At 38.7% G+C, this 20,899-nt stretch overlaps 4 protein-coding genes across 11 annotated transcripts in view; all 4 read left to right on the forward strand.

Moving 5' to 3' along the window:
* Nucleotides 1-168, forward strand: part of LOC106947591 (gamma-crystallin M3-like) — an 8,869-nt gene extending 8,701 nt beyond the window's left edge. Inside the window, exon 4 of the mRNA XM_015032701.1 lies at nt 18-168. Within this exon, the coding sequence (XP_014888187.1) occupies nt 18-120 (103 nt within the window). The 3' untranslated portion in view covers nt 121-168. The remainder of the gene's footprint in view (nt 1-17) is intronic.
* Nucleotides 169-2,820: 2,652 nt separating this feature from the next.
* LOC106947592 (gamma-crystallin M2-like) lies at nt 2,821-3,684 on the forward strand. Its single transcript, XM_015032702.1, has 3 exons — nt 2,821-2,900; nt 3,041-3,283; nt 3,360-3,684. The coding sequence occupies exons 1-3, from the start codon at nt 2,868-2,870 to the stop codon at nt 3,636-3,638; spliced, it is 555 nt and encodes a 184-aa protein (XP_014888188.1). The 5' UTR covers nt 2,821-2,867; the 3' UTR covers nt 3,639-3,684.
* A 948-nt stretch (nt 3,685-4,632) lies between these two features.
* Nucleotides 4,633-5,487, forward strand: LOC106947596 (gamma-crystallin M3-like). Its single transcript, XM_015032708.1, has 3 exons — nt 4,633-4,739; nt 4,829-5,071; nt 5,159-5,487. The coding sequence occupies exons 1-3, from the start codon at nt 4,731-4,733 to the stop codon at nt 5,429-5,431; spliced, it is 525 nt and encodes a 174-aa protein (XP_014888194.1). The 5' UTR covers nt 4,633-4,730; the 3' UTR covers nt 5,432-5,487.
* Nucleotides 5,488-8,529: 3,042 nt separating this feature from the next.
* The window catches only part of LOC106947589 (gamma-crystallin M3-like), a 34,256-nt gene continuing 21,886 nt past the window's right edge, over nt 8,530-20,899 (forward strand). Inside the window, exons 1-4 of one of the 8 annotated variants that reach the window (XM_015032691.1) lie at nt 8,530-8,639; nt 8,713-8,955; nt 9,050-9,321; nt 16,789-16,814. In XM_015032691.1, coding sequence (XP_014888177.1) covers nt 8,607-8,639; nt 8,713-8,955; nt 9,050-9,321; nt 16,789-16,795 — 555 coding nt within the window. In that variant the 5' untranslated portion in view covers nt 8,530-8,606 and the 3' untranslated portion in view covers nt 16,796-16,814. Of the gene's footprint in view, nt 8,640-8,712; nt 8,956-9,049; nt 9,322-12,484; nt 12,584-12,666; nt 12,910-12,998; nt 13,327-16,028; nt 16,112-16,192; nt 16,436-16,516; nt 16,838-20,899 lie in introns of those variants that run through there. The other 7 variants (XM_015032693.1, XM_015032692.1, XM_015032698.1 and 4 more) reach the window with 7 other exon arrangements.

The raw sequence follows: 20,899 nt of genomic DNA on the forward strand, positions 1-20,899 counted from the left end.
CCCCACTACAGAGGCAGGATGATGTACCTGAGACCTGGAGAGTACAGGAGCTTCAGGGAGATGGGATATGGAGGCATGAGGTTCATGAGCATGAGGAGGATCATGGACTCCTGGTATTAAATGTCTTTTCTTGAATACCACTGAATTAAAACATTTCCAAACTACTGGTATCTTTGCCATGGTTATTTATCAAGTAAAAGATTATCAGAAACGGTATCACAAAAATTGCACCTACAACAAAACACTAGTATTTTGACATCTGAATTACAAAGGAAATACTACAGAATGTGTTGGACAAGATGGAGTAAGCTAATTTGTCTTAAAAAGCAGGATATGCTCTTATCAAAGACAAGTGAAAGAATAAAGTTATGTTGCAGTTAAGTTTCACATCAGGTGACAAGAAAGGGTTACAAAGCAATTTTGTAACCAGTATCCCAACAAGAACATTCCTAGAGGCAGCATGCGAAACAGAGAATGAATGTCTCATCCGGGGTTCACCATGGGGTCACAAAAGGAAAAGATCAGTTTCCTTTTGTGCCAGTTATCACAAGTGCTTGATGAGAGCATTTAGGGTTAGGTAGCAAATACTTTTTATTGTGAATAGCTTTTCTCTAAATACATTTAAAAATTTCAAAAAGGCACTTTGTACTTTCTCAGGTTATTTTTTTTTATTAAAATGAGTTTTATGAATGGAAAAAATTAGGTGTAACAAAAAGTAGAAATATGAAAGAGAGCAAATACTTTTTCACAGCACAATATTTGCACTCTTTGAACCTTTCCATATTTTGTCACATTACAGCCAAAAACAAAAGCATGTCAGACAAACACAAAGTACTGTAAAGTGGAAGGAAAATTATACATACTGTATCTTTCAAAATCCATGCCCACTGAAGCAAAACAGCTCAAGCTCAATAAGATTGGATTGGATTGAGATATGCCGGAGAAAATTCTATTTCAAGAACAGGAGAATGAAGACGACAAACCTGCCGAACTGCGTCTTTAATTGAATGCTTTTCTATGGTGTTATTACTGTATTTACACAATCTCCATCCAAGCCAACAATCTATCATATGGAGCGTAGTGTTCATGCATCTCAGATACCTGTAAACATATTAATGTTACCACAATGTGAATGAAGTAAAAAAGCCTTGACATAATTAAGAAGTTAGCTAATGGGCACGCCAAGAACATCACTGAATGCATTTGGATAAAATAATAATAATTATATCCAAAACATGCAATACAGTTATATCCTCAAGTAGACAGCTAAAAGCTAGCACACAGAGCTAAGAGCTAACAGAAGCAGAAGGCTCAATCCTACTATCAAACTAATGGTCAGGACCTCATCATCAACACACAAAATTCATGTATAGTAGAAGCTTTTGTCATTTTATTAACAGCTTTCTGCTTTGTTGTGTCCCTAGTTTCCATAAAGAGAAGGAACTCACAACTCAGTCAGACAAACTCTTTTGGGAAACCCCTCTTAATAATGCTGAAGGTTGTTGAAGCACTTGTCCTGAAGTGGTCTGCGCAAACAGACTTTCCCCACTTTGGTGGGTACATTCCAGAGAAAAATAAAGTTTAACCAGACACTTCAAAGGGCCTTCAACGTCCAACATTTTGATTTGCCGCCTTGCAACTTCGCCATAACTGAACTTGGGCTACAAAACAAGCAAGGAGAAAAATTCTACGCTGAAATCATTAAAAAAAGACATCAACAATCCTTGAGTCTTTGCCACAGTTGACAGGTTGACAATCCGTCCTGTGACTGTAGCATCTGAACTCCACACAAGCAGAGCCTGTAATGAATTTGACAATTTCATTACAAAGAACGTTATAAAAGCAGATGGTTGATCAGCAAATCAACAAGAAATTCAGTACTATGAATGCGACATGTGACAGACTGGCGACCTGTCCAGGGTGACCCCGCCTCTCGCCCGGAACGTTAGCTGGAGAGGCACCAGCAACCCTCCCGACCCCACTAGTGACAAGGGTGTATAGAAAATGGATGGATGCATGGATGGATGAAAGCTATGTCCAATCAAAAAAATGTGCACAAAATGACAATATTATAACAACTAAGCCATAAAAACTTTAAAAAAATAAACATAAATCACTTCAGCTCTTCTTCCTGCTGTCTTGATACAATAAAACTGAAGTTATTTCATCATGTTTTTTGATTTAACTGGGAATGATCAATTGTCAACACAAGCTCCAGCTACTATCTGGAGCCTAACCCTATATATGGAATGAGTTATTGACTTATATATATATATTAAAACACTAAAATCCTAGTTCTGATCTACGCTACAAATGCTGCCATTATATGGCAATTGAACTGTATTCAACCATGTTAAATGCCATTGAAATTATTCAAAATACTTGCTTGAATTTGAAAGTGTGTACAATGAGATAAAAATAACATGATGGCTTTTTTTTCTAATTACCCAAGACAATATTTGCCAGACAAAAAGTTAATATGTGCCTCTAGAGCATATTACATAAACCATGATATGGTGTAGTACAAACCCAAAAATATGTGAAGTTTATAAAAAGTCTACCTACATAAACACTAAAAATAACAGGCATTAAAAATTCTTTACAGTCACATGCCTAATTCCCATGTTCAAAGCACTGTTTAAAGTGCTATGTGTTCATATATGACCGACAGGTTTTTCTAAAGGCTAATGACAAAAAAACAGGCATGTAACCTCGGCGTACTATGCAGCTCTATGGTAAGTTACTGAGTTAGCATTTCCATAAAAGGGGGCCACTTACTCTTTACATTTGCTCAGGTATAAAAGCAAAGAGTTAACCAGGTAGGAAGTCAGTACAGGAGCAATAGCCACCACTCATCTGCAGCCAACATGAGCAACACCGACATGAACATGAGGGGCAAGGTGCGCAGTCCTTTCTTGAAATGCAAAGAATTATTTTACTTCTGGTCATTAAGGTCATCTTCCTATGGAATATTTTTATGCTACTGATTCTTTAACTATAATTGAGTTTATAGTACTGATGTTACTTCACCCTTTTCCAGATCATCTTCTACGAGGATAGGAACTTTATGGGTCGCCACTATGAGTGCATGAGCGACTGTGCTGACATGTCCTCCTACATGAGCAGGTGTCACTCCTGCAGGGTGGAGAGCGGCTGCTTCATGGTCTACGACCGCCCCAACTACATGCGAAACCAGTACTTCTTCAGGAGGGGAGAGTATGGTGACTACATGAGCATGATGGGCTGGAGGGACTGCATTAGGTCTTGTCGTATGATCCCCATGGTGGGTTGGTGATTCTTGATAATTTATTGCTGATCTGAACTGAAACTAACAAGAGTATTTACCTATTTTTTAACAGTACAGGGGATCCTACAGGATGAGGATCTATGAGAGGGAGAACTTTGGTGGTCAGATGTATGAGCTGATGGACGACTGTGACTCCATCATGGACCGCTACCGCATGTCTGACTGCATGTCCTGCCATGTGATGGATGGCCACTGGCTGATGTACGAGCACCCCCACTACAGAGGCAGGATGATGTACCTGAGACCTGGAGAGTACAGGAGCTTCAGGGAGATGGGATATGGAGGCATGAGGTTCATGAGCATGAGGAGGATCATGGACTCCTGGTATTAAATATTTATTGCTCAGTGCCACTAAATAAAACCATTCTGATTAACTACAAAAGGTTGTCAGTATTGTTGATGTGAACATAGTCACAAAATAGAGTCATCCAATTTATTTCTGTTACTTCCTTCATTGACATTTAAGTATTTTTTATAAACATCTAATTATTCTTCCATTCTGTGTTTTTGGATGAAAACATTCATCCCATTACAACAAATCCTGAAGTGTAGCCATTCCGGTTCTCTACTGTACAATTTAACTGTGTAACTCCTATCAAATAGTGTTCCGTTGCTTGGGCTATTACATATTGATTTTAATATACTGGACACCATTCTGCTATACCTGCTTTAACAGTCACATTTTTGAATAATCACCTTTTCATTGTTCTAGTCACCAACTACTTGTCACTTGTTTTACCAAAATGTTTTTATAGATGAGTACCAGGTCTCATTAGTACTTTGCTATCATGGATTAATGTTAAAAAATAAGGGCCAAACAAGTTACACACTAATTACTACACTTGGTAAATTTCCACCAAAACACAACAAAGTGTCAATTTTTTTATTTTGAGACTTACAAAATCTCTTAAAGAAGAACAGGATACATCCAACACACAACTTGCTGCCTAATTGGCTTTCGATTTGTAACATCTTCCTAAAAAAATTACAATTCAGGTTTGTACAAACAGCTGTAAAAGCTTTGTTCAAAGCAATGTACATAGCATACTGGCATGTTGAACTGTTGTGATTACACAAAGGAATCTGCACGCCTTCAAACTGTTCATATAACAGTGGTAGGCCCATACAGTGTGTTTTGAAACGTGATAAAGGGATTATTGTCTGTCACTACGTATTGTCGCTTCAAATGTCCTCATTGTGTTGACTTACATAAGTCTTCTAGGGGATTGTGTCACATGGAAATGTGCCAAATAACCTTTTGCACTCTATAGGCCTCCATACCATGATGCTGAGTCAAGGATTTATACAATGAGAGCCACAGATTCTTTGAGTTAGATCAGGTATAAAAGTAGCAGTTAAAACAGTACAGCCGCTAGTGTAGCTCAACTCCATTCTCCCAAGAACCAACATTCCTGCCACAACTATGGGGAAGGTAAGCACACTTACCCTTTTTCTACTGTGTGCCGTTTATGAAACTTTCCATATCTCATTTAAAATTAATATCAATTCACTTCTTCCTAGATCATTTTTTATGAGGACAGAAACTTCCAAGGTCGCTCATATGAATGCATGAGCGACTGTGCCGACATGTCCTCCTTCCTGAGCAGGTGTCACTCCTGCAGGGTGGAGAGCGGCTGCTTTATTGGCTATGATCGTCCCAACTACATGGGAAACCAGTATATTTTCAGAAGGGGCGAGTACGCTGACTACATGACCATGATGGGCATGAGAGACTGCATCAGGTCTTGCCGTATGATCCCCATGGTAAACTTAAAACTTCTGAGGATTTCTAAGGTGAACGCTGAGGGATTAAAAACGAAATCTAAATGTGATGTGTTGTGTTTTTAACAGTACAGGGGATCCTACAGGATGAGGATCTACGAGAGGGAGAACTTTGGTGGTCAGATGTATGAGCTGATGGATGACTGTGACTCCATCATGGACCGCTACCGCATGTCTGACTGCATGTCCTGCCATGTGATGGATGGCCACTGGCTGATGTACGAGCAGCCCCACTACAGAGGCAGGATGATGTACCTCAGACCTGGAGAGTACAGGAGCTTCAGGGAGATGGGATACGGAGGCACAAGATTCATGAGCATGAGGCGTATGGTGGACATGTAAAAACAAGTGTTTGTTACAAACACACAATAAGTAAATTAAAGTTTCAAAATGTTCCATCTTTTTGAGTCAAATTATTTTCTTTTGGTGATATGATTTGTGCAATATTTCCAGTCACTTGTACTTTGTGATGTTTATGCAAAATCAGGAAATCTGGGAAATGCACCATATGAACTTCTTTTAAAACTGACCCAGTTTTAAAATGTAGTCTTTACATTATAAACACTACAATGTTCTACAAAAGTTTTATACCTGGCACAAATCTACGGTCAAGAATGGGGAAGGACAAGCAGAGCCACTCTGTCTCTCAGTCTTGCTTTATTAGATTTAATTTTCATACAAAAAATGAAATATAAATATATATTGTGCCCATTGACCAGCTCTCATCTTAATGTTATATTTCACTAAAAAGTTGATAAGACTAGAGTTTAATCAGGATGTTCCACTGTGTTCCACCTTTTGCTGGAATTCCAGCTGCAAGTCTTTTAGGGTTTGTCTCTATCAGATTTGCACATCTAGTGACTGAAATTCAGCTGCTCTGACTGAAGAGTGTTTGTGAACAGTACTTTTCAGATTTCCCCACAGATTTGTGTTTGGGTTTAGGTCTGGACTTTGACTAGGCCATTCCAGTGCATCCCCAGATATTATGCTTAGGGTAGTTATCTTGTAGGAAGGTGAACCTCCACACCACTCTTAAGTCTACCAGCAACATATTTGACAGTGGGCATGTTGTGTTCAGAGTGTTTTGCAGCAATAGTTCTCTGCTCCACACAGCGTTTTGCATTTAAAACGTTAAGTTTTAGTCTGGTCTGACCAAAGCTCCTTCTTCCACACGCTTTCTGTGTCACCAACATAAGTTCTGTCAAACTGCTAACAGGACTCCTTATGGTTTTCTTTTAACAATGGCTTTTTTCTAGCCACTCTTCCATAAAGACCACATTTGTGCAGTTCATGACTATGTCCTGTGGCCATATTCTCCCACCTGAGCTGTGGACCTCTGCATTTGGTCAAGAGTCGTCATGGGCCTCTTGGCTGCATCTCTAATCAGTGCTGTCCTTTCTCAGCCTATATGTTTAGGTGGACGGCCTCATATTGGTAGGCTTACAGTTGTCCCATACTCTTTTCATCACCAGATGATGGATTTAATAATGAGATGTTCAAAGCTGGGAAAGTCTTTTTATTGCCCAATCCTGCTTGAAATTTTTCATGATACCGTTTTGTCCTCTATATTTTCTTAACAAACCTCTAAGACATCAAAGAGCAGCTGGATTTGTACTTAGATTAGATTCCATACACATGGACTCTATTTAGTCATTAGCAATCATCAGGCAACTTCTGAAGGCAACTGATTGAACTCAGAAGAAAGGGGCTTGAATACTTTGCCATTGCACTTTTCAGTTCTTTTTTTTTTAAAAAATAAATGTTTTGAATACTGTATAATGGGCTGCACAGTGGTGCAGTTGGTAGCACTATTGCCTTGCAGCAAGAGGATCCTGGGTTAGAATCCCAGCCTGGGGTCTTTCTGCATGGAGTTTCCATGTTCTCCCTGTGCATGCCTGGGTTCTCTCTGGGTACTCTGGCTTCCTCCCTCAGTCGGAAAACATGACTGACAGGTAATTCGTCTCTCTAAATGCTCCCTATGTGTGAGTGTGTGAGTGCATGGTTGTTTGTCCGTCTCTGTGTTGCTCTGCGACAGACTGGCGACCTGTCCAGGGTGTACCCCACCTCTCAACCAAAAAGCTCACTGGAGATAGGCACCAGCATCCCTCCTGACCCCACTTGGGACAAGGGAGTTAGAAAATGGATGGATGTATAATTTTATTCCTATTTCACAGTTGTATACCACTTTTTTGCTGGACTTTGACATACAATTCCAGTGAAATGCATATATGTAGATGTGACAAAATATGGCAAAGTTCAAGAGGTATGAATACTTTTGCAAGTCACTATCGCCTTGCAGCAAGAGGAGTCTATATAATTTATTTTTAGTTTGTTAAGGTAACGATTGCCTTCGTTACTTCTGCTGGCATAAATGACTCAAAGTATTGTGGAGAAATGTCCAGGGTCCAGATTAGGTCCTTCGGAAGTTGTGTTTCATTCCGGCTGTCGCACTGTGCTCTCCGTTCTTTCATGTGGGAAATTATCCAGATTCAGTTTTTATTTTTTTTAAATTACACCCAATAGTGGCACAGTGTAGCACTATCTAAAATTACACCAGTCAAATGCAATATGATAAACAACTACTAGGGTAAAGTTAGCCTTCCTGTGTTTACTCTGTAGACTCCAGTACAGAATGGACCATTATGGTCATCAACCCATCGGTGAAAAAATGGCGACCTCTATTTGTGAAAAATATAACAAAAGATGCCAATTTTTTAAGTAATAATGAGTAACAGGAAAATTACACATTTAGGCCAATATGTTCAACTAATCCTGGATCCTTTCAAGTCCAATCCAAGAACACTGTGGAAGTGCTTTATGAATATATAAGATTTGGATTTGAAAAGTCTAGTGATTCTGTTTTCATTATTCTCATATCTTTTATGGAAGTAAACTATGGGGTTAGCTTATGTTGGCTATGATCAGAATATTAGCTAAATAATGATTTATTGTCATTGTAGCCAACTTAAATTAAGACAAAGTCAAAGATTTAATTAGTCTAGCATTTACTCATCAGTGTTTCCCCCACTGGTTGACTTAATGATATTTAGACATTTAGTCCTTATAAATAAATATTTTATATTATGTTAATTTTCAATGAGTAGATACTTTTCTACAACTAATGTAAATTATAAAATGTTTTGTTACATTGTTTTCAATGTCACGGCAAAACGTAAATTTTAGATAACCACTGAGGAAACATTATATACTTTACATACAAGACATCAACACATTATTCTTAACTGTCACATGATTCAGCCTATTGACATGTTACAGGCACAGTTCAAAATGCTGCTTGTTCATATATGACAGAAAAGCCTTTCTAAAGACCAAAGACAAAAAAAAAAAATAAACATAACCTCGGCATTCTGTGAAGCTCTAGAGCATGTTGCTGATTCAGGGGTTTTGTAAAGGGGCAGTCAGTGGTGCTTTACATTTGCTCAGGTATAAAAGGAAAGGGTTAAACCAGGTAGGAAGGCAGAACAGGAGCAACAGCAACCACTCATCTGCAGCCACCATGACCAACACGAACATGAACATGAGGGGCAAGGTAGGCAATCCTTAAGAGATGAATAAATTATATGTTGTCAATTGTATCAAATGTTAAATTCTTTCTTTTTCAGATCATTTTCTATGAGGATCGGAACTTTATGGGTCGCCACTATGAGTGCATGAGCGACTGTGCTGACATGCACTCCTACATGAGCAGGTGTCACTCCTGCAGAGTGGAGAGCGGCTGCTTCATGGTCTACGACCGCCCCAACTACATGGGAAACCAGTACTTCTTCAGAAGAGGAGAGTACGCCGACTGCATGAGCATGATGGGCTGGAGTGGTTCAATTAGATCTTGTCGTATGATTCCCATGGTGGGTTGGAAATTCATCAGGTTTGTAAAATTGACCTGAACTGTGATAATACCGAAACCAACCTTTGAATTTTGTCATTCAATTCCTTCTACAGTACCGTGGATCCTACAGGATGAGGATCTATGAGAGGGAGAACTTTGGTGGCCATATGCATGAGTGTATGGATGACTGTGACTCCTTCATGGATCGTTACCACATGTCTGACTGCATGTCCTGCCATGTGATGGATGGCCACTGGCTGATGTACGAGCACCCCCACTACAGAGGCAGGATGATGTACATGAGGCCTGGAGAGTACAGGAGCTTCAGAGAGATGGGATATGGAGGCATGAGGTTCATGAGCATGAGGAGGATCATGGATTCCTGGTATTAAATATGTTTAATGCGGATGAATAAAAGTATCTGAAAATTATGATAATTTTGTAATGATTGTTTATTAACACCTGGTCTATGAGGTTCATGAGCTTGAGGAGGATCATGGATTCCTGGTATTAAATGATTGACTTCACTGAATAAAAGTAATTTGAGCAACTGAGATCATTCTAAAAATTATTGAGCTACTGAAAGGTCAACTGTAAGAAATATGAGACACAAATCTGAACTATTTTTACAGAAACACTTTGTTTCTAAAAGAAAACAATGCAAGCATTCCTAAAAAGACAAATAAATTTAACCAGTGTTTTTATTCACTATTAACAGAAAACCATCATTATTAACATAAAGGCTTGAAAACATTGGTTTCTGTGTAATTAACTTTAATACATCAGCTAAAAAGAGATCAACATATTTTTTAAAGTGCTATTGACATTAAATTCACCAGGTGTTGGTGTTAACCGAAGTAAGCCATATTTAGAAAGAAACCAAAACAAATATGTTCAGAAATTCAGCTAAGTGTGAAATGACAGGGAAAAAGTATTAAACATATGCAGGAAGGGTGGTGAAAAATGCATGGAAAATTTATCAGTGATCAGAAAGCGATCCTGCTCCTCGTCAGTGCCACTGAATATCAGCTTGTTCAGTCCGAACTGATCGCCTATAAAAATGTGTCTTTTACCAAGGTGTCACACAAGGAACATCTCATAATAGGTAAAAGCAAAGAACTCTGTCAAGACATCAATCCATTCATCTATCCATCCATTTTCTTCCACTTATCCACAGTCGGTTCAATGGAGCAGCAGCCTAAGCAGGGGGAATTCTAATCAGAAACTTGCCCGATTTACTGCCATCAAGCTCTGACATTAGTCATACAGGGACATAACAGTCCGTATCAAAGGGCCTGGTATCTCATACTCCCGAAGTTGCCCTCACAGGATTCCCAGAGGGAAATGGTCAAACATCTTGACCAAGTTCACAAATCCCTTGTAGACTGATTGGGAGAAATCGCATTCAACCTTCAGGAACCTGCTGAGGGTGCAGAAGAGGTGGTCCAGTGTTTCACGACCAGGACAAAAACCACACTGTTCTTTCTGAATCTGAATTTCAACTAACCAACACACACTGCTTTCCAGAACTCCAGAATAAACCTTACCAGGAAGGCTTAAGAGTGTGACCACCCCCTGTAGCTGGAACACACCAACCTGGTCTGCCAATCCAGGGGAACAGTGGATGTTATGGGCCAGCACAAACCCACAACATTGGGAGCCCTGAGGAAAAAAAGAGTCAATCTCATCCACCCCCAGGACTGACCACCTGGATAACTTCAAAAACATGCTTGTGAGATTGAGATCTTTGAAGTTTGAAGACCCACACCATCATGAGTTGAGGTCAGCAGTACACCATCCCCACTATAAACAGTGTTGGTGGTGCACCAACCCCTCTCAGGGAGATTGGTTCTTGAGCCAGAACGTGGTGCTAAGTTACCTGCAGATGACCCGATTCTAGACGGTTGGTAGGTAGATGGGTCAGTCAAACTTTATTAATAGATTACAAACCAGCGTTCTGACAACTATCCCAGAATGCACCGCGCGCTTCTTCTTCTACGGGTGAAAATGAAGTCGGCGGCTGCTTACTGTAGTTGCTAGATCTGTTGCGGCTCAATATTGGTCCATATATAAGGCACACCGGATTATAAGGTGCACTGTCGGCTTTTGGGGAAATTGAAGGTTTTTAGGTGCGCCTTATAGTGCGGAAAATACAGTAATTGCAAAATGCTCTTATAGAATTGTTTACAGAAGGATTTCTAAACTTTTGAACATTCCAGTGAGCACTGTTGTGGCATGATGCAGAAGTGGAAAGTGCATAATTTGACCATAAACTGAGCAAGACCAGGTGTTCTTCACAAAATTTCTGATAAGGAGTGTCAAATATTATCAGAAGAGTTGTCGAAGAGCTCCCAAAAGACAAGGAAGTAGCAACTGTTTTAAAGAACACAATGAGCAACTCTTTCAGCAGCCATAGCTTCTAAAAATTGCATGCACAACTCCCTTGCAAATTGAAGCTTAAAATTTGCTGCATTTGGACTAGTCTCTAAAGTACTGGGATAACATAGCATGTTCAGATGAGAGCAAAATTGAAATCTTTGGATGCCATAACACCAACCATGTTTGAGCAACACTATCGTCACATTGTCAATGAATGCATTGACTTTCATTCATATGCAAGTCAATACATTGACAGTACACCATCCCCACTATAAACAGTATCGGTGACCCACACCATCATTGGCATTCATACTTTACTCTTTATAATACCAGGACATCTGCAGTGAAATACAGAGAAACAACATACTTTGTTTTCAACAAAAGAAATATTATTTTTCAGAGGCCCACACATCTCGGGCTACACAGCTCCAAACGAGTGTAAAGAAGTGCCAGATGAAACAATGGCAAAACATAAAATTAAATTCTGTGGTTAGTGTGAAATTTATCATGTATAATTTTGTTGAAAAATTTACCTGAAATATAGACCCTACAGATCTAGCAGTAACCAGGGCTGGGGGCGGTTAGTACAAACAAACAAAAAATCACAATCAATGAGATAAGTAGGTATGTAAATATATTTTCACAAACATTGGTTTGAATAGCTTGTAAAAACTGCATTCACTGAAATTACTCAGGGTATTTTTTGCCAGATATAACATTTGGTTTAATGAACTTAAACATTTAAGTGTAATCCAAAATCAAAAACCAAACAATTGTGATTTTTTTTCACAGTGCTGTGAGTTTTTACCAAAGAATATTCAAATTGACTATGTTTTTTTAATTTTATCCTACCATGTTATCTTAGCAGTAGAAGTCAATTTTACCTTTATAAGACAAGAAGAAATGAGACAAAATTATAGTTTAACTGCTGTGAAAACAATGTTTCACACAAGTCATACACAGAATTCTTAATGGTCACGTGGCTCAATCTATTGTCACAAGCACTGTTCAAAATGCTGCTTGTAATAACACAAAGACCTTTCTAAAGACTAAAAGACAAAGAAAAAACAGCATAACCTCTGCACTCTCTGCAGCTCTATAGTAACTTGCTTAGTTAGTAGTTCTGTGAAGGGAGGGTCAGTGGTTTTTTACATTTGCTCAGGTATAAAAGGAAAGGGTTAAACCAGGTATGAAGGCAGAGCAGGAGCAAGAGCAACCACTCATCAGCAGCCAACATGAGCAACACCGACATGAACATGAGGGGCAAGGTAAGCAATCTTTAGGCAATAAAAAAAAATATTTTTTCTTATACCAACAGTGCATTTTTAATGGATGGTTTTCTCTTCCTCAGATCATCTTCTACGAGGAGAGAAACTTTATGGGTCGCCACTATGAGTGCATGAGCGACTGTGCTGACATGTCCTCCTACATGAGCAGGTGTCACTCCTGCAGAGTGGAGAGCGGCTGCTTCATGGTCTACGACCGCCCCAACTACATGGGAAATCAGTACTTCTTCAGAAGAGGAGAGTATGCTGACTGCATGAGCATGATGGGCTGGAGGGACTGGATCAGATCTTGTCGTATGATCCCTATGGTAGGTTGGAAACTTCAGGTTTTATTGGTCATTTGAATTGTAAAGCTTAAACAATAGTGTGTTACTTTTAATATGTATTTTTTTTACAGTACAGGGGATCCTACAGGATGAGGATCTATGAGAGGGAGAACTTTGGTGGCCAGATGTATGAGATGATGGACGACTGTGACTCCATCATGGACCGCTACCGCATGTCTGACTGCATGTCCTGCCATGTGATGGACGGCCACTGGCTGATGTACGAGCAGCCCCACTACAGAGGCAGGATGATGTACATGAGGCCTGGAGAGTACAGGAGCTTCAGAGAGATGGGATATGGAGGCATGAGGTTCACGAGCATGAGGAGGATCATGGATTCCTGGTATTAAGTATTGTCATGTTCAATACCAGCAAATAAAAACATTTTGAGATGAGAAATGTGTCATAGTTATTTACCAAGTGAAAGACTTTGACACCTGGTCAAAATTATACACTAAAACATGGAACATCGCTGAAATGCCACATATAACACATCTATGACCTAGATTCATTCAAAAACGAGGTTCAAGCCAGGACAGCATCCAGTTTAAATTAATTGGAAATCTACAATGTAAAGTGTCGATGAAATATATATATATAATATTATATTGTGTTATTTTTACTCTGTCTAAAGTTCCTCACATTTTAGGGAGGTTTGTATTAGGACTCAATACCATGCAAACTACCGCATACTTTACACATTACAATGATGTGTAAAGTATAAAAAAGATACTTTATCAATTGAAACCACAACAGCATTTATTTTTCTTATTTTGTTTGCCTCAATTCTTTGTTCACCATCATGTCAGTCGTGTCCCCACTAATGTTCCTTGTAAATAGTAATCAGATATTATAGCACATATGTAGAAGGAATTATTTAAAACAGACATATTAATAGGCCTCCACAAACCCTATTTTAAAAATTAAATAGTGAGAAACTATCATTAAAATGTTAATTTCTTATTTTTACTCTAGGTCTAGTCATTATTTTAGTGTTTTATGTTCCAGGTTATGTTTCTTTAGTCAAAGTTATTCTTTAGTATGTCCCTTCTCCATGGTCCCTCATGTTCTCTGCATGTCTCTGTTTTGGATTTATTTTTGTTCCTTGAACTTTTGTATCTTATAAGTTGGATTTGTATGTTTTTGTTAAAATTTCAATCCATCCTGCTGCATTTAGATCTACACTTCAACACAATCATGACAATAGTCATGCATATAAAAGACAAAATGTAAATAATCACTTGTGAGTTTTAGACCTATAGAGACATACAGCCAAGGTTATCACTCGTTTTCTTAAAATTTCTTGTTACTTTTAATGTCTTGTATAATTAATTCTAAATAGTTTCTAAAAAATTAATTAGGATTAACAATATCCATTTTAGAAGAATAGAATATCATATTATAATTATTCTTTATTACCCCACAGCGGGGAAACTCTGGAGCAACAACAGCAAAATAATCAAAGCATGTAGATTCACAAAAAAAATTAAAACATATAAAAACCAAATTGTACAATCAAGACAAAGTGGAGTAATTATAAACTGTGCTATCCAATCCTAAGGAATGCGCATCTGAATAGGATATCTTCAGAAAATGTGCATGTGTTTGAGCAATAAAAATAAAACAAACGTCATGTTCCATGATTGAACGTAGGCAACCATAAAATATACTAAAAACTGGACCAATATATCGACACACTGCTTACCTGAACGTGGCGGTGCTGTCTAGACAGCAGCGGTGTTAGCATGCATCTGAGACATAGTGCACCAAGGGTTATCCAAGGCTTTTCATTCTCTCAATATGTCAACAAACGCAACTCATTCCTCACTGCTCCATCAAGCTGCCACTGAACATTAAAGTCCAATGCACAGAAAACTTACTATGTAGAGGATGTAATGGGGATGTACTGCCAATCTGACATTTGTACTTTTACGTATTTTTTTGTTACATTTACTGGATTACTGTCCTTTTGGATGGGCTTTTATTGTTGTATTGCAGTTTTGCCCCTGCTTCCAAGATAATTTTCTCCTATGGGGGACTAATAAAATTATTTTATTTTATCTTAAAAGCCTGCATCTCATTGTTCACGGGTTGCTTGTAGCTTCAGAGGACTTCATCACGTTCTTCTTGTAGCAAGTTTGGAATATGGCATAATTTGTTTTTCTTCTCTCTTTGCGCCTACATTTGACCATGCACACAGTCAGTGAATAGCTGTATGTTTATGTCACATTATGGTACCTACTTGGCTCTTGCTTACTGAGCCCTCGGGGACATGGGGAAGAAAATTTCTTTTGCGTTACCTCGCAATATGCTTACTGCAATATTTGCTGCAATTCCTGTTCTGGGTTGCAATAATTGGAGTCTCTGCATAATAATCTAAAAATGTATGTAATTAGTATAATATTGCTCTAAATAGTGAGTACTCTAGTTTCTACAAAATAAGCTAAAGAGTGACTAATAAACTAGAGTCTCTGGATTCCAAGTTTGTTCTAATAATTTTTCTGGGTTGCATCCAACTTGCATCTCTGTCCCACACTGTTAAAAGAGTATGATCAAAGTTAAACATAAGGAAGTAAATGAGATATGCAACCACATTTTCAAAACGTTTCTTTGAATAACTTGTCAAAGCTATAGCTTTTTCTATTTCAGAGCTGATATTTGCTCCGTATTACATTTAGTCCTTGGATAAAGAACATGTAATTGGAACCTAAAATAAAAATAAATCCATTTTTTACAGCAAAAATAACATGCATCACATTGGTTAATTTTCAGTATCTTAGCAGTACAAATACATGTTCTTGTTTTAATACACAAAAAGATTTAAAAGTAAAAGAAAAATTAGGGTATTGATAGCCACTATGGAAACTGTTTCACACAAGTCATACACTTAACACATGGCTCAGTTTATTGTCACAAGCATTGTTCAAAATGCTGCTTGTAATAACAGAAACACCTTTCTAAAGACTAGAGACAAAAAAACAGAACGTAACCTCTGCTCTATAGTAACTTGCTTAGTTAGTAGTTCTGTGAAGGGAGGGTCAGTGGTTTTTTACATTTGCTCAGGTATAAAAGGAAAGGGTTAAACCAGGTAGGAAGGCAGAGCAGGAGCAAGAGCAACCACTCATCAGCAGCCAACATGAGCAACACTGAGATGAGCAACACTGATATGAATATGAGGGGCAAGGTAGGCAATCTTTAGGTGATGAAAATATATATTGTCACTTAACTGATGTGTATTTTTAAAAGATGGTTTTGTTTTTTCCAGATTATCTTCTACGAGGATAGGAACTTTATGGGTCGCCACTATGAGTGCATGAGCGACTGTGCTGACATGTCCTCCTACATGAGCAGGTGTCACTCCTGCAGAGTGGAGAGCGGCTGCTTCATGGTCTACGACCGCCCCAACTACATGGGAAACCAGTACTTCTTCAGGAGGGGAGAGTATGCTGACTACATGAGCATGATGGGCTGGAATGACTGCATCAGGTCCTGCCGTATGATCCCCATGGTAGGAAATCTCATCTCTAGGTGGAATATACTTTTTCTAGCTACAAACGTAATCTGATGTTTGTTTGCAAATGTTTTACAGTACAGAGGATCGTACAGAATGAGGATCTATGAGAGGGAGAACTTCGGTGGTCAGATGCATGAGTGCATGGACGACTGTGACTCCTTCATGGACCGCTACCGCATGTCTGACTGCATGTCCTGCCATGTGATGGACGGCCACTGGCTGATGTACGAGCACCCCCACTACAGAGGCAGGATGATGTACATGAGGCCTGGAGAGTACAGGAGCTTCAGGGAGATGGGATATGGAGGCATGAGGTTCATGAGCATGAGGAGGATCATGGATTCCTGGTATTAAATATGTCAAGTTCAATGCCTGATGAATAAAATTTTGAACTATTAAGATTTTTGTTATGATTATTTATCAAGTGAAAAGACAGCTAATTAAAAATATACACAAAAAGAGTAAATGTATGCATGGCAGTACGTGTACAGTACGCATTTAAACCTAGATTCATATTGACATGTAGTAAAAGTGGTAAGTTTAACCCTTGTATGTGGAAATGGGGTCCAACTGACCCCACACACGTAAAACTTGTATCATTTGCCATAGTCCTCTACGTTTGCCTCAGTCCTCGCACACACAAGCGTTAAGAAGAAGGTATTAAAAAGTAAATATACATATTGCGCCTATAAATAAGAATGTATTCTTAGGCAATTATCTAACAAGCCCTGTACTGAATTTATAAATCACCAAACACAAAGGAAACACAATCACTTAAGAAAAGGTTAACATTCTGTTACCGTTTCCAGTTAATGGCTTATTAAAGCATACTTTGCCTGCTTTGCCAGCTCAGTGACCTTCATTGACAACCACAATATTTTCTGAGAGTCTTTTCAGGCAGGACAGAGTCACTCTTACTCAAGCTGAGAAATGACTTTCACTGATAATCTTTCAAAGCTGTTGACACGTCTTCTTACACAGGACAATGTAATCAACAAGATCACTGTCCAGCAAAGACTGTAGAAGGACGAGCACAAAGCCAGCATGTGGCCAAACAAACTGTTACAGATGGAAACGAAGCTGGTGTTGGCTTTGTCACTTTTTACGATGCACTTATCTCCCAAGCTACCAAAAAGCATGTTTCACAGATAAAATGACTTCTGTTCTTATTGCTCAAAAAGCTGAACCACCTGGGTCTGATTCCCCAGAGCAATAATCATTATGTGCATCAGCGGTCTGAGATCGGGTTCCAGATATTAGTTCTACCCGTCTTCCTCTAGAATGTGTCTGGCATCTCGGCAGTACGAAACAAGATAGTACCTTTCTGAATAACTAAAAATGCACCAGTCTAAAATGAAACCTCAGATTCATACCCTGTCTAAAGAAAACTCTAATTCATAAACTATCTGAAACCAAATCACTAAACCAGTTAACAGGCCATAACAGACTCACCAAAAACACCTGAAGTGTATACCCAAATTAAATCAGCTGATGTTCTTGAATCCTTTGGAGTACATGCAAAGATGTCAAGTTAAATTTTGCATTTTAGGAAACATGTTTTGACTATAATTAGTATGAAGCTATTCTGTTTGTAACACACAAAGAAATTAGAACATTTTTGCTTCGCCAAGATATTTCATGTTCTATGTAAATACATATTGAGGGTTGACTGCATGGACTGAAAAATACAATAAAACTGTAGAACGAAGTATTCTGTGTGTGGATTTCAAAATTGATCAAAACAGCACAAAAATGACATTTTTGGACATGTTTTTGTGTGATGTTTGTTTTAATAGTCCCACATGCCCATGCAGTATGAGATCTTGGAGTAGGGTGGGACTAATGTAAAATTGTCCACCAACAGTTTGTACCCTGTGCCCTGCAACAATGTGTTTATAAGCTTTACTACTGCATCATAACTGAGACCCTTTCCACTGGTGCCATCAGTTTTTCCCTCATAAACGAAAAAGTCCCAAGTGTGACCATTGCTGAGTCAGCAAGGACAAACAATTTGAAGCCCCAGCAAGGAGGCTTCGCCTTCATGTACTGTTTGAATGCAACTCTTGCTTTGGATGCAACTATTCTCTCATTAATGGCGATTTCCTGATGAGGATGGTTGTTTATGTCGTAAGTTTGTCTCATCTCCAGGTAAAGAAGTTTTATTTTTCCCAAGTCTGTCAAATTCTCCTTTTTTCAAATTCTACCTTTGCACAACCCTCTGCTGCCCTACTCAGGTAAAGAGCATTGAGGATCCCTAGCCACTTTCTTCCTGACATGACAGACTTCAGAAACAACAGACTACAGCTTCCCATCTCGCCAGTTGTCCATTAGGGAGGAGCATTTGATAAAACCCATGTAAATGACAAACAAAAAGCCAAACATGTCTTGAATTGTAACATCTGTCTTGATGGTGTTGATCACCGTGCTTGTTCATACTCATTGGTGTTAGCCAACAGTCTCTAAATTATGTCCATGGTAAAGAATAGTTGAAAGAGTTCAAGAGCATTATATGCAGAAGTTATAATAAGCTGAGCTCCGGGTGTTCTCAATAGGCGAAAAGTGGGCTGGGGTGGGATTGTACCTGGCTCCTCAATACCACACCATCTTTCTGCAGCTGCAGTTGTGTCCCCTCCTTTTGTCCTCCTCCTGCCTTAGGCTCTGTTCCTGAAGCTCCTCCTGACTCGTGCACTCACAGGTGTGAGATCTTTTTCATCCGACAAAGAAGTTCATATCAGAACCTGTGTTGGCCTCAATATCCACCTCACATCCATAAATCCTCAATTTTTCCATTGAAAGTCTTTGTAGAATTTTCTCAATGTCCTTGGTGTCAACCAGAGGCATTTTGGTCTGGTTTAGCTTAAAAGTGGGAAAATAGGCTTAAAAGTAAAATAAAAAGTAAAAATCTAACAATCCTTAAATCTGAAGTAAGCCATTGATGGGGATAGACAATGTAAGGCACGCTTTGATTGTTACCGCAATGTCCCATTGATTGTCAGTGGGATATAAAGTGGCATTTATCACTAAGTAACTGGTAAAGTTTCAGCCAACTTTGGTAGGGGAACTAAATGTCCTCTTTTTTGTCATGAAGTGCGGGGTGCAGAGAAACTCAAATCAACTCAGAGATAACCAAATCCTTACAGTACTCCCCTAGAGCATCTGTCTGGAGCGAGCACCCCCACGACAGAGGAAGGATGATGTACTGTCTGGAGCATCTTGGTAGATTTCTTTGATTAAAATGCCCTGTATTTTATCATTTTTCAGGAACCAAATCCTAAATTAACTGTTGCATTGCACGTAATACGCCAGCCTCTTTCATCTGACATCCTTCCCATCCTAAGCTTCTACCTACCCCATAAAAACACTATACCAGTATGAAACACCAAAAATGAATCATTATTTTTTGTCAAATGCCATCATCGAAATCATCAGGGAGATATACATCAACTATATTGATCAATGTTCCAGTTATTATGAATCAAAGCCAATTCTAAACAGGTAGGTTTTTGTTTTGCAGTTTTATGGAAGTTTGTTTCAGACAACAGGAGCATCAAAACTGAATGCTGCTTTCCCATGGTTGGTTCTTGTTTTGGGTATGCAGGCCATGAAACCTTAGTGGGTCTAGAAGGCCTATACAACATGTCTTTAATATATTTTTTAGTTATAAGACATTCAGTGATTTATAAACTAGCAAAAAGTATTTTAAAGCATATTTTCAGAGCTACAGAAAGCCAGTGTAAGAATTTTAGAACTGTGTTGATGTGCTCTATTTTCCTTTTATTAGTGGAAATGCGAGCAGTAGGGTTCTGAATCAGTTGCAGGTGTCTGACATTTTAGGCAGATCTGTGAAGACATTATTGCAGTAATCAATGTGACTAAAGATAAACACATGGATGAGTTTCTCTAGATTGCTAGGACCTAAGTTCTTTACTTCTGGAATTAAAGATCTTTCAAGTGACAGAAGAATGACTATAATTATCTTTATGCGTCTCTGAAGGTTCAGGTTTGAGTCCATTACTACACCCAGATTTCAGGCTTGATCCCTAGTTTCTAGCTGTAATGACTATGTTGATTCTTGATCTTTCCTCTTTAGGTCAAAAGATAACTTCAGGTTTGTTTCTATTCAGTTGGAGAACATTACGGCACATATACACATTGATTTGTTCTAAGCATCTGTTCAGTGCTTCGATAGGTTCAGTCATCCAGTGACACTGAAATGTAGAAGTGTGTATCATCTGTGAAGTTAGTGTAGCTAATCATATAACTTTTTCCAACCTGGGCTAGTGGGAACTTGTACATAGAAGAGGTTGAACATTGTGGTATGCCACATGTGATGTCTGTCCACACCAATGAGAAGTTACCTACTGAAACAAAAAACACAATTCTTAACATTCACATAGCTCAGTGTATATGTGTTCAAAATGCTGCTTGTAAAATCTGAAATACCTTTCTAAAGACTGA

The sequence above is a fragment of the Poecilia latipinna genome, unplaced genomic scaffold (assembly GCF_001443285.1).
Source record: "Poecilia latipinna isolate Pla-1442-1.1 unplaced genomic scaffold, P_latipinna-1.0 Scaffold248, whole genome shotgun sequence".
NCBI lineage: Eukaryota > Metazoa > Chordata > Actinopteri > Cyprinodontiformes > Poeciliidae > Poecilia > Poecilia latipinna.

What these genes read in the sequence shown, in the direction of transcription:
- LOC106947592 (XM_015032702.1), top strand. Translation starts at nt 2,868, where the DNA reads ATGAGCAACACCGACATGAACATGAGGGGCAAG. An exon ending in ACATGAACATGAGGGGCAAG is followed by an intron (nt 2,901 to 3,040) that starts GTGCGCAGTCCT and finishes ACCCTTTTCCAG; the next exon opens with ATCATCTTCTACGAGGATAG. An exon ending in CTTGTCGTATGATCCCCATG is followed by an intron (nt 3,284 to 3,359) that starts GTGGGTTGGTGA and finishes ATTTTTTAACAG; the next exon opens with TACAGGGGATCCTACAGGAT.
- LOC106947596 (XM_015032708.1), top strand. An exon ending in CTTGCCGTATGATCCCCATG is followed by an intron (nt 5,072 to 5,158) that starts GTAAACTTAAAA and finishes TGTTTTTAACAG; the next exon opens with TACAGGGGATCCTACAGGAT.